A 12,064-nucleotide genomic window follows, 5' to 3' on the forward strand; every position below is an offset into this window, starting at 1 on the left:
GCTGCTTAAATAATTTTCACAGACTTTGAGCTTTTCATCTGCCTTACAGTGATATGATCACTATCCTCTCATTCATTGACAGTGACTGTTGTCCTTTCATTATTTGATTTTAACAGAAAAAAAACTGTTAAGAGTAGAACTGAAATACATTTATAACCCGCAATTTACAAACTGCAGCTCAGAACAACACAGTCTCCTAATAATACAGTATAGACTTGTTTCAGATAGACTTCTTTGTTGAAATACAGCAAATCTGAATTAAAAACATAAACCAACAGTTCGCTTACAACCAAATATCACTGCTTTTAAATACATGCTTATGTAACATGAGCAGAAACTAAATTTAATTTTCAGGATGTCAGAATTGAGATTGATGGCCTTCTAAGAAAACCCACGCTGGAACTGCAAAATGACAAATGTTTGGGTGACCAGTTGGTGGCACTATAGATCTGGACTAAAGTTTCTAAACCAGCTGCCCCAGCATGGTGACAGGGGACACTGGGCTTTAGGATGTGCCATCTTTAGATGAGATGGTAAACCAAGGTCCTGACTGTTTGCAAGATAAGAGGTGTTAGCCTTGGGGTCCTAGATACATTTATCTCTGGGTGTATGCAATTAACCTAAAAGAATTTTCTTCAATCAATTTCTCACTTTTCCACCTGCTCCAGCCTGTGTAGTGAGGCAGCAGATGCATAAGAGCTACTGCATGTTACCCAAGTAGGTGTTACACTTCAGTGCTGGATGAAATTAATATAAGTTAATAGTCTCCTCCTATCTGGTAAGGTACTTTGGGATCCTTCGGGATGAAAGGTCTTGTACTAATACAAGCAATTATTAATTATTGATACCTATAAAAATACAATCTCTGAAAAGCCTTATTCATCATCATCCCAAGATACTATGATCAAGCTATTGTGTGGATTACTGCATTTCAGCCAGCTACAAATACACTTTTGACACAATACCTGTGAAGGTTGTGTAACAAAAAGTACCTTTCATTACTGGCTTTTTCTGATGTTTTTTTTCTTTTCTAATTTAGGATTGCCCTTTATTTAATATATATCCCCTTATTTAAAAATCAGGTTTTAAAGACTTCAGTTCAGAGTCGCGACTCCTGCCTGCCAGATCCACAATGCACTACAGCAGAGTTCAAGGCGACTAGAGGAGCAGTACACCTCTCACTCACATTACTGCAAGCTTGATGGCACAAGAGCTGCTGTTTCACCAAAAAGCCAGCAAGGCTTTATAATACAAGTATAATACAGTATGTCCACTGTTCCTAGTTACACACTGTAAACTGTGCCAAATACTGTATCTGTATCCCAGCTGACAGATAGGGCCAGGCTTGAACTGGGAACATCTAGGTCACAGAGCTCAACCTGACTCCAAACATGCATACTGTATATAGAGGTTGAGCTACTTAGAAGCCCTACCCTGTAAATATTTAACATAAATGAACAAAGCTGTCAAAAACAAGTACAAATCTAGTCCAGAGAAATGAGTTCAAAAACATTAATAGTACTGACACTCCTAAAATCAACACATTAAAGAATGCTATAAGTGCACTTTTCTTACCCTTATATTTTACCCTAATCTTTTAGTTCACTTCCAATGGGAAGGACAAATGGCTGCTAATTTTCTAAACACAAACACTGCCAGCCATTAAGTTGTATTATTCCAATATTCCAAATTCAACCCATAAAACAAAAAGACAACACTAAGGCCATTTTCTCTTGCGTTTCCCCCTGGCTTTTTCTTATTCATTAAGCACAGCTTATACATTAAAAGCCTCAATACTACTAGTCTTTCATGCACTTTTTTTGTACATTTCGCAATGTATGTGCTTTCTCTATTTTCAACATTTCAGAACTAACGTATCAACGCAGCTATGAATGACCTATTTTAGTGCAGTGTGATCAAAAGGTCAAACATATTTTAAAAAAGCATTCATAAGGTACTATTTCACATACTGTTTTTTCTCTGAACTTTTCTTAACTTAATTCTCATTAAGGTTGCATAAATAAAATACACAATAACAATGATTTAGGACATACATTTGAAGAACTCTTCCAATGCTCGAGAGACTTGTTCAAATTTAATCACAGGAATGCAAAGAAAGCCCAAAGGACAGGAGTTAATGAACTTAATTTTCTTTGAATAACACACAGAACTATTCCCACAGAATACAGATGTAAACCCTTGGTACCCAGTTTTACCCTCCAGCTATTCTCCATAATAAAATATTGCATATTTTATACTTAAATAACAAAATAAACATGGGTGATGTATTATTATTATTATTATTATTATTATTATTATAGCTTTTGGTGACTGAGAAGTGTCTCTTAGATTTTAGATCAAGTTTGTGACACTTGGCAGAGTAAATACTTCCTAGCTTCAAAGCAGAGATGATGTTTGCTGAGGTCTGGGGGGTCCCTTGATCAGAGATCATAGTAAAGTATACATTGGTATACCTAGGTAAGTTGTGGGTTAATGATTGTCAATGAGCAGTACAGAAACACACAATATAAGATCACATTAAAAGCACAGAGGACAACGAAGATAGGACAGGACAAGAAGAGAAGAGAAGAGGAGAGACAAGAGTCCAGAGGAGTTGGAAAAAGCCCCTAATTCATGATCATCCAAACAAAACCTGACTAGAACTAAGTATTTGAACCTTGCTAGAGAGAGTTTGCTATTTTGTGTTTTTAAGGAACTTGGGTGTCCTGGGGTCAAGAATCTAACCTCCAGTAGAAACGTCTTTCCTGGTTAGGGTGCATTTTTAGAATAGGAAGACAGCCTCCCATTTATTTTGTGGCATCTGGGTTGCAGAGAGAGAAATTTAACTGCAGGCTGTATTGCATTTATATAGAAGGAAGCTTATGCCTTATTAGGCCTCTGTAGACATTATTAAAGAGTTTCTTACTAAGTCTGGGAATTGTTCAGGGGGATTAGAATGTTAGGCCTCTGAAATGTCTTGCCTGTAAATACTGTACACAGAGAAACTTGTGTTTTGTATTTTTTGTTGTGTGCAGTTTGTGTTTAGTCATCATTAATAAATGTTTTTAACTAAGTGTGCCTGGATTATTACTCTGTTCACCAAAGCTGTGCCAGAGAACCAGGAATTCACATGCTTGTAATTATACCAACCGCTTGGGTATATTCTAGAGAAATCACTCACAAGTTGGGTGTTATGAATAATGATTTAACTTATCGACTAAACCGCGCTATTAATTCCTGAAATTCACAATTTTCGTAACAATATTATCACTTCACGCTTACTGAGACTTTTGAAAATACAATCTGGAACATTTCAGAAAGCAGTTGCCCACGGCACACAAGAGTGATGAAGAAGGAATATTTGGAGGATTGTTTCTGCAGCAGAACTTATAACCCTGGAAAAAAAGGACTTCTAGTAAAATAATTTGTGTAAGACATGAAGCAGAACGTGATTTCTAATCAAAAACCAATTACATTAATTTATTCTGTTCTTAGAATGTCAAGACATACGCCCGCAATACCAAGCATGAGGTCTTTGATTCAATTGAATTCTGAAGAATAGAAGCAATGAATCACTAAGAAAACGTGGGATTGAGGGTGTATTATAAGTCCTGTCAATAGAAAAGACTCTAGAATGTGAATTCAACTTCTAAAATCTTAAAGAAGAAATGCATGAGTGTTTTTAATTAAGTAATATTTGCTAAATACTACATATGAAGAACTCATTAAAAGGCTAAATAAATATCATCTTCAAGCCTTATTTATTTAGAAATAGTAGATCGCGCCTTGAATGAAACCATACTGATAACCTGTCAAAAATCATTTGGTCTCATCTCACACCTAAATAATTGTGCTTTTTTTATGTGTTCACATTGCCAAGAGAAACTGGCGGTGTGTTTAACTGATGAATAGAATGGCGTTACACTTCAGCACCTGTTCAGGATGAATGATTTAATACCTTCTAAATTTATATAGATACATCTTCTATCTGCTATATATAGAAGATAATATTTTCTTTATAGACAGATAGAATGCATTAAGATGTCAGATTAAACCATATATTTGTCATATGGTTTTATATAGTTTATTAGGTGAGATGTACCTTCCCTAGTCAGTACCAGCCCACTAACTTACAACAGAACTTATTAGACTTAAAAGTGTAGTGTAAGTTTTTGTGAAGGCTGTTGCATATCACTTTTTAGGTGATACAATGATTTTGCATACAAAACAGTAAACACCACTCTTAAACAAAAGGCTAACAAGAACAATTCAAATGCTCCTCCAGACAGGTTTAACCATGAAACGTTTCTTCACCTTGTAGGATCTCTTAAGCTCCATATGTTATGTTACACAGACACCAAGCAGCCTTTGTATAAGGCAGTGTGAGAGAAGTGGTTACCTGTGATAGAGACCTTCTGAGGGACAGAATCTGGGATGTGTGGTCTGACTGTTCCTGCTCAGAGAGCAGCTGCTTTATCTTCTCTTTCTCTATTGCTACTGTATTGAAGGCAGACTTCAAGAGAGAGTGGACTGGAAATGAGAGAAATAAAATTAGTTATGATGTACACACATCTGTTATAGTATATAGTTGAGGTGTTGTGAATTGTTTTGAAAATAACAAACAAAACTAAAGGAATAACAACTCATCAATCTGACCCTTTCTTTTACTGTATATAGCTCAAAGAAAGCTACTGTACATAAAGTATAGACCTTAACAAAGATTTTTTTCAGCTTAATGTTCAGAATACTTTGGTTATGGTTCTGTGATAGGTTCCCCTGATCCAAAAGATGTGTTTGGAATTAAATTCAGCACCTCAAACTATGGCACACCACAGACAGATGAAAGTGAAACAAACCCATCTTGGTCTGTTGTGATCAACTCATTCCCAGCATGAATGCCTTTAGATTTTTCAAAGGGAAATTGATGGCATTTCAGTTCTGTGCAGAAAACAAATCTGTTCTCTGTCCCATGTTAGACAGATTGAGTAAGAAAAGAATTTCTGAATGGCTCACAGAGGAGAGGTTCCCAGCTGGAAGAACAGATCGTCCCAGATCAGAGATTAATGATTTGGTTCAGGGCAGTGTCATCAGCCAAAGATGGGATTCCCCAGGCAGTGGTGTGACACTGACTAAGCACAGCACCACCACAGTTGGGTGAGTGTGTGTCAGGTTATCACTGACTAACCACAGTGACTAAAAATACTGATCCCTGCGTCTTTGAGCCACCAGTGTTTTAAGTTAAAAAATTGCCACTTTTTGTCCAATATCTGCAATTCTTCTCTTAACTAAGCACTGCTGTTGATGCAGTGGGGTAGCAGATAGGACAAACCACTTCATGGAAGATACATGTAAAGTGTGTTTATGTTAAGGGTTGCAGGAGAGAGCTGATTTCAATTTGGAGGAAACATAAAATCATTAGTGATTTTCTTCATGCTTGGCTCTTCATGCTTTCTGTGAAGTCACCTGTCCCACTTGGATCAATTTCATGACATTGAACTGATGAATCTTATCCGCACTGTACAGCTGTTGTGCTTGTACTTTTACAACATGCTGGTTAAAGCAAAAAAGGAACAACTAAAATCCTGATGTGCTTTTTACCTTTCTGTGCAATGTGACAGAACTCCTCTTGCAGTTTGATGTAGTCAGTGGCACACTCAATTGTCTCAGCGAGCCTGGTCACAGGAGTCTGAAAATCTACAAGATCTGCGCAGAGGTTGGGATTGGAAGAGTGCAAACGAACTGGTGACATTGAAGCACTTATAGGAACCTATTCGACAAAAAAAAGAGGCATAATAATTCATCACCAAAATAGATTTATAGCAATGCATACTTTGACTTCACTTTACAATTACAGATGGCCTGTGAGGGAGGATAAAATGGCAATTGATAAAAAAGCAGATTACATTCAGAAAATGAATTTAAAAGACAAAGTCAATTGCATATGCTTCCAGCCAGATTCATAACATCAGCTTTTGTCTACAAATGAGTGAAAAAATTACAAAGGACATTACAAACAGAAGACATTGTCATCAGTCTTGATTCATAATCCCAAGGATTAAACAAGATCAAGTTTCTCCAAACAGTAAATATATTGTTTTGCATGATAGCCAAAAAACAGTTAAGATGTGGTTGATGAAACACTGATGAAGTTCTGAACAGCCATTGAATGTACTACTTTTAAAATTAAAACAAGATTAAATAAAGTTTATCTGTCACCTCAAATTTGAATGGCTGAAGAATATAGACAATGACATTAAAATTAACAAAGAATTTATTAACAATTTGGATTTCAAATCATTTCAGAATGATTTATAATGATTATGGCCACTGTATTTATACATAATAGCTGGTTCCTCTGGTGCCAAAAACATAACTACACTAAAGAAATAGATATTTTACCATTTTGGATAGAATAATATTTCTAGATTTTTTTCTTCCCCACTAGGGATGGCTTTGAATATTTCAAATAGCTTGTCTCTGTGACCACATACTACATACTGTAAGTCAAATATTCAACAAACTAGACTTCATGAACAAATTTAGGGTGGTTACAGTACATCCTGGGATCTTAAGTTCAATAAAAGAGTACCTACAAACCTTTTAAGAATTACAAATGAGAATCAAAAGATAAAAACATGATCAAACAAAAAATGAAAATGCTGTTTGCAGTTTTAACACTAGTTTTTTAATACATTACCAATACCTTGCCAGATTATACTGAAATCCATCATTTTGCTACGGAAGCTTTTGATTCTCAAATTCTTCTTTACTATTTAGCCCCAGATTTACATATACTAGAAGCAAGAAATGAATGTGAGTGTGGAAGTTGCTTACTTTTACAGTTCTTGCGTGTGGAAATGAACAACGAAAAACCTGGAAATAATTATGAGAGTTAGGGATTATAATGTTAGTACATTAGTAAGGCACAGACGTATATTACGGCCACACTTTCTAGGTGAGTGCTGGAGCAGAATCATTCACGAAGAATTTAATTAAGAACAAAATAGGTTTAGAGTATGAAAACTCGTAGTCAAAACTTTAAAGTGCTTTTATTTATCTCCTCACTGTAATGTATTGAGGATCCAAATGGCATGATAAAGGTTTTACATTTCTAACAGTACGGGAAAATATGTATAAAGTATCTCATGGTCTGCCAAGTGGCTGAACCAGAGAAGGTGCCTGCATGATCACAGGTTGAGCTCTGTTATCAAGAGTTCAACCCTGGGTCATGTTACTAGCTGACTGTGACCGGGACTCCCCCAGCAGTGCTTGGATCTTTGTGCCACAGCATCCCTGCTTATTCCCAGGCACTTGCAGGCTTGCAGTACTGTCGATGAGGGACAAACCAACTCTCCCACCTGGTGCTCTACAAGTGCATCGCCCATCACTTGTTATAACACAAGTGGCTAGAAGGTGGATGTGTCAGAAGAGACTGCCTTCATTTCCTTATTCTCCCCTGAGTGCAGGTGCAGCTGACACTGAGCCCAGATGTGAAAAATGCACAAAAAAGGTTGGGCATAACAAAAATGACTGCCAATTCGAAATGCAATGAAGTCCTAAAAGGTTTAAGAATACTTATGAAATACTACATTCAGAAATAATTCTAAAGTATTCCAATCTGTATCAGCTGGAGCACATAGTTAATGAATGAAAATCCAGCTAGGATGTGACAGTGGAAATTTAAAAGTGGATGAAGCACGCCCATTTGTACTGAGGATGAGAATTTAAGATATGCAATACGCCATTTCAACCTAGGTTTACCACAATGTACTACATATTATCCCTCTCAAAAATCTTAGATGTGCAAATAGCACAGAACCATGGTCAGAGTATGTGTCTTAACTACTTAATTTAGTGGCACTCAGTGGATACCAGATTTTTCACTGGTTTAAGCTAATTTACAGATCTCCAACTGAATAAAAGTCCCTGTCATTTACATGATGTATTGCAGTTCACTCTGCCATCTTACAATGTAAGATGTACTTTTAGCATACAGAACCTCCCAAGAGCAACTAGTGATTTTGGGCTACAAGTCTTTTCACTTTGCAATTGCCAATGTCTGGAACAACCAGCTCAGAGCAAACTATCTAGCTTTGTATGTGAGGGTGTTTTCAGTTGTATTATTAAATCTTTGCAACATCACACCTCCACAACTTAGCATTGCAGCGTCCTGTTAGGTCTTTTACATTGCACTGCTTATTTTCTTTCTTTCACAGATCTGCCTCCAGTGTAACAATAGTGTAAGTTTCTTGCAAAGGTCTCCATTGTAAATGAGAATTTGCTCTTTACTGACTTACAGGTTAAAAAAGGCTAAAAAAGTAAGATCATATTAATATCCTGAAGGGGATAAACTGAAAAAATGTAGGCTTAAGGAAGAACCAGGAATTAAAACTGAGAGGACAAAAGGTGTATCTGTGCACATACCTTTTTAACTCTTAAGCACTATGCAAAGCAAACATATACCAATCATACTGTGAAGATTAGTTATTGTATCATAAATCAATATATAAATATCACTAGGACAGTGTAAAAGCCATCACATTTTTGCAGGTGGTATATTTTTCTTCTTGAAAGACGCTGATGAGTTAAGGAAACCAAAAATCTCAGTCTCTTCAAAGAGGACTGACAGCCCATGAGTTCACATCTACAAAGTCAAAGGCTGTCCACTATTGCTTTTTCTTAACCCTGTCCAGTAGTAAAGAGAAGCTCAGTCTCCTCAGCCTAGTTCAGTTATGTGGTCACTTGCGGTAAAGCCCATCTAAGGCACTGTCAAGTCCACAAGACTTGTGTGTCAAACCTCTGAAGAACAGAGGGAATCCCAATGCCACCCTAGGACAAAACATTCTATTTAAAGGCAACTGTGTGGGGTTACTACGATGTTTTCTGAACACCAAAAACTGAGGATCACAGACATTCACTGATGGAACGAGAAAAACAACAGACAAAATCTGTACCTGAAGCTGCATTTTTGCATCTTTGCTGACACTTTTTGTTCTCCATCTTCTGCTCACACGCTTTTCTTTCTTTGATATATCTACACAATTAGCCTACATTACACAAATGGATTAAAATACACAAGATGTGGTTAATAAGACAAAAACAGCCAAACTTTCAGTGATCAATACATCAGTATATACTATCCATTCTTAAAACAGCAGTTACTGTATTATAAGGAAATTATACTGCAAGCATAGCAATGAAATGCTCGATGAAAAGATTTAAATTAGTATGCACTGTACACAAAACAAGGTAAATGATACAAAAAGTTAATGAAATGCAACTTAAATAACTGAGGTTAGTGGTAATTCATAATGGAATGACTTATAACATGCATCACTGTTTCTAAAAGTGACTATCATTGTAACTATTCATTTACATTATTAATTGAAGCAATCAATATAACAAAGGACTAAAACGTATCTAAATAAAAAATGTATACTTTCAAATAGTTCATAGCTATATTTTGCACTATTCAAAATAAGATGACTGACATAAACAAAGCAACTGACAGTCATCAGCACTAGAATCTATTTTGTTTTTTTAAATTAAACCTGACATCATCAGAGGGTAAAGTCAAATATTATTCTTTAAGATGTATTGTATGGCAGTAACAACTGCTTAGTTGTTAACACCATACTTTATCCCAGAAGTGTGTCACTATTGGGCCTTCAATGAATAAGCCAGAAGAGTCCTTAAACAATCAGAAAAAATATCTATTCATCATCGTGAAAGCTTTGAGACCTTGAGAACAAGAAGAAGGGCTTCAGTACGACTACTAAACTGTAGCATATTCCACCTGAAGAAGGCTCCACGGCCGAAACGTTGTGTTCTCTTTCTTCTTTTTTTCAGCATGGAATAAACCTATTACTTGTTCCTTTGCAGCATATTCCAAATGCTTTGGGACTGACATGTAAACACATTCTCTTGACTTCCCCCAATTTCCCAGCCGAGGCCTGAGGTGTTTCTTCCGTTATCGTCTTTACCTGCATGTCAGTGAAGTTGGGGGCTGACTGAGTCCTTTGCATTATTTCCAGACTCTGCAGTAATCTGCTCAGTTCTATAAGATTCGATTGGCAGTGTCCAAGCTCTGCCACACAAAAAAGAAAAACATTTTGGGCATCAATGATTAACAATACTTTCCAGACGAACCCACTCAAACTGTATAATAAGTTAGAGATATTAAACTTTAATAACAGCTCATGGAATTATTATAAATGGAAAGTTTAAAAATGAATAACTAATGTTTATTTTTAAACATGCATTGTAAAGTGAGAGTATTTGTTAACATCAGCTATGACCTCTAAGCATATGTCCTTACTTTATAACAAAAGATGTTTTTTTTACGGTTGCGTGAATGCTTCGAAAAGTCACTTAATCCTTTTATAAAAGCTAACATGAAAAGCGCTTACCAACATCCTGAAGTATTTTACTGTTCTTCAAACCTGATTAAAGTCCAAAGGGCCTCCCTGCATCTTTTTTTAGATCCATTTGTTAAAATAAGCACTGCAGCCTTCTAGCCTGGTTTTGTTAAATCTCAAAAGCTAAGCAGAGCTGGACCTGATCATTATTAAGATGGGAAACCTCCAAGGAAAACCAGTTTTCAGCTTTTTGGATGTACCAGCAGGGTGCGCACTTCAATCTGGAGCAAAATATCCAATCCAATGCCTCGATATGATGACCAGAAAAATGGTACTGTGAGATATTATACTTGACTGTTTGTGGTAAAGATCCCTCGGCACTGTTTGTAAGAGTAGTAGTGGACTGCTGTTCCAAGTTTCTGGCTTAATTCCACTTTGTGCTGGCTATATCTGGCCTTCCTAGATTTCCCCCTTAGTTAAAGTGGTGTGGAAATTTCTCACCTCTCCTTCTGATATGCTGTGTAGTGGGACTTCTGGTGGAGTTTCGGACGGTGTATCACACAGCGGAGTGTTACACTTCTATAGCGGACTAAGTGGGATGCCATCTAACATGTGAGCGTGTGCTCTAGAATCCTTTGTGGTGAAAGGAGCTATACAAATGCAAGCTGTTACTATTATTAGAATAAGAGCTCTCCTTGAATTCCAAACCAGGAAACTTTCATTTTTGTCAGGGGTTTCCATTTGCAAAGTGTACTAAAGTTGTCATTTCCCACCTTTTCTACTGGCCTCTGGCCTGCAAAGCTAATCTTTTCCACAGTATTCCGCACTAACAGGCTTTCTATTTCCTCTCTTGGAGCCAGGGATTAAGATAAGGAGTCTGTATCTCTCCTAATTTTAATAACCTGTCACATTTGCTACAGATCCTGTTCTTGATAAAAAAAAATAATGACAAAAAAAGGAAAATAACATTACCTTCTGCACATTTATCCATCTCTTCAGACTCCTGTAGCCAGGCTGCCACTTTGCTCTGTCCATTACTGTACGTAGCTGGTAAAGCACTGCTGCTGGGAACTGATTGGGCTTGCCAAGGCAAAGTGTTTGGCTTTGTCTAAAACATTGGGAGAGGAAAAAATTAGAATTTTACCAGACATTCATTGGTCTGAGACAATTTTACTGAGCTATGTTTATGGCCGTGATGCATTACATCAAGGCCCATAAAACACTTTCATTACGTGTTGATCAGATTTATTATGTCTGTACACATCTGTCAATGTCATTTAGTTGTGTGACCAGCTAATAGTAAATTAGATAAGTATAAAAATACTTTGCACACTATACATCCTAATACTGTGTAATAATGTTGCTGACTTGTTTTTTCTGAATGTTAAAGTAGAAAATACTAAGGAAATCATTTAAAACATAAAAAGGTGCAAAATTAAGCATGCCTACATAATATATGACCTTTTAACTTATCTAAAGACAAGCACTAACTTCTGAAAAAAGCTGGGATTATGTGATTGCCAAAGAACCCAAGGACACAACTAGCATCACACACAGCTTCAGACTAACACTGTGATGGAACCACTATAAAAGTGCAGTATAAAAAGACAGGATTTGATGAGGAAGAACAAAGTTCTCTCATTATAACATTCTTTTACATTTTGCAGTTACAGTATATTCCACTGTGCTTTGATTTCCCCTGCTAA

At 36.5% G+C, this 12,064-nt stretch overlaps 1 protein-coding gene across 2 annotated transcripts in view; it reads right to left on the minus strand.

Moving 5' to 3' along the window:
* Positions 1 to 12,064, minus strand: part of osbpl6 (oxysterol binding protein-like 6) — a 63,781-nt gene that overhangs the window by 19,458 nt on the left and 32,259 nt on the right. Inside the window, exons 7-12 of one of the 2 annotated variants that reach the window (XM_088931008.1) lie at positions 11,331 to 11,466; positions 9,984 to 10,087; positions 8,955 to 9,047; positions 6,835 to 6,873; positions 5,599 to 5,767; positions 4,400 to 4,530 (exon numbers count right to left, since the gene is read on the minus strand). In XM_088931008.1, coding sequence (XP_088787134.1) covers positions 4,400 to 4,530; positions 5,599 to 5,767; positions 6,835 to 6,873; positions 8,955 to 9,047; positions 9,984 to 10,087; positions 11,331 to 11,466 — 672 coding nt within the window. The remainder of the gene's footprint in view (positions 1 to 4,399; positions 4,531 to 5,598; positions 5,768 to 6,834; positions 6,874 to 8,954; positions 9,048 to 9,983; positions 10,088 to 11,330; positions 11,467 to 12,064) is intronic. The other variant, XM_088931009.1, reaches the window with a different exon arrangement.

This window comes from Atractosteus spatula, chromosome 13 (genome assembly GCF_055471065.1).
Source record: "Atractosteus spatula isolate fAtrSpa1 chromosome 13, fAtrSpa1.hap1, whole genome shotgun sequence".
In the NCBI taxonomy this organism is placed as follows: Eukaryota; Metazoa; Chordata; class Actinopteri; order Semionotiformes; family Lepisosteidae; genus Atractosteus; species Atractosteus spatula.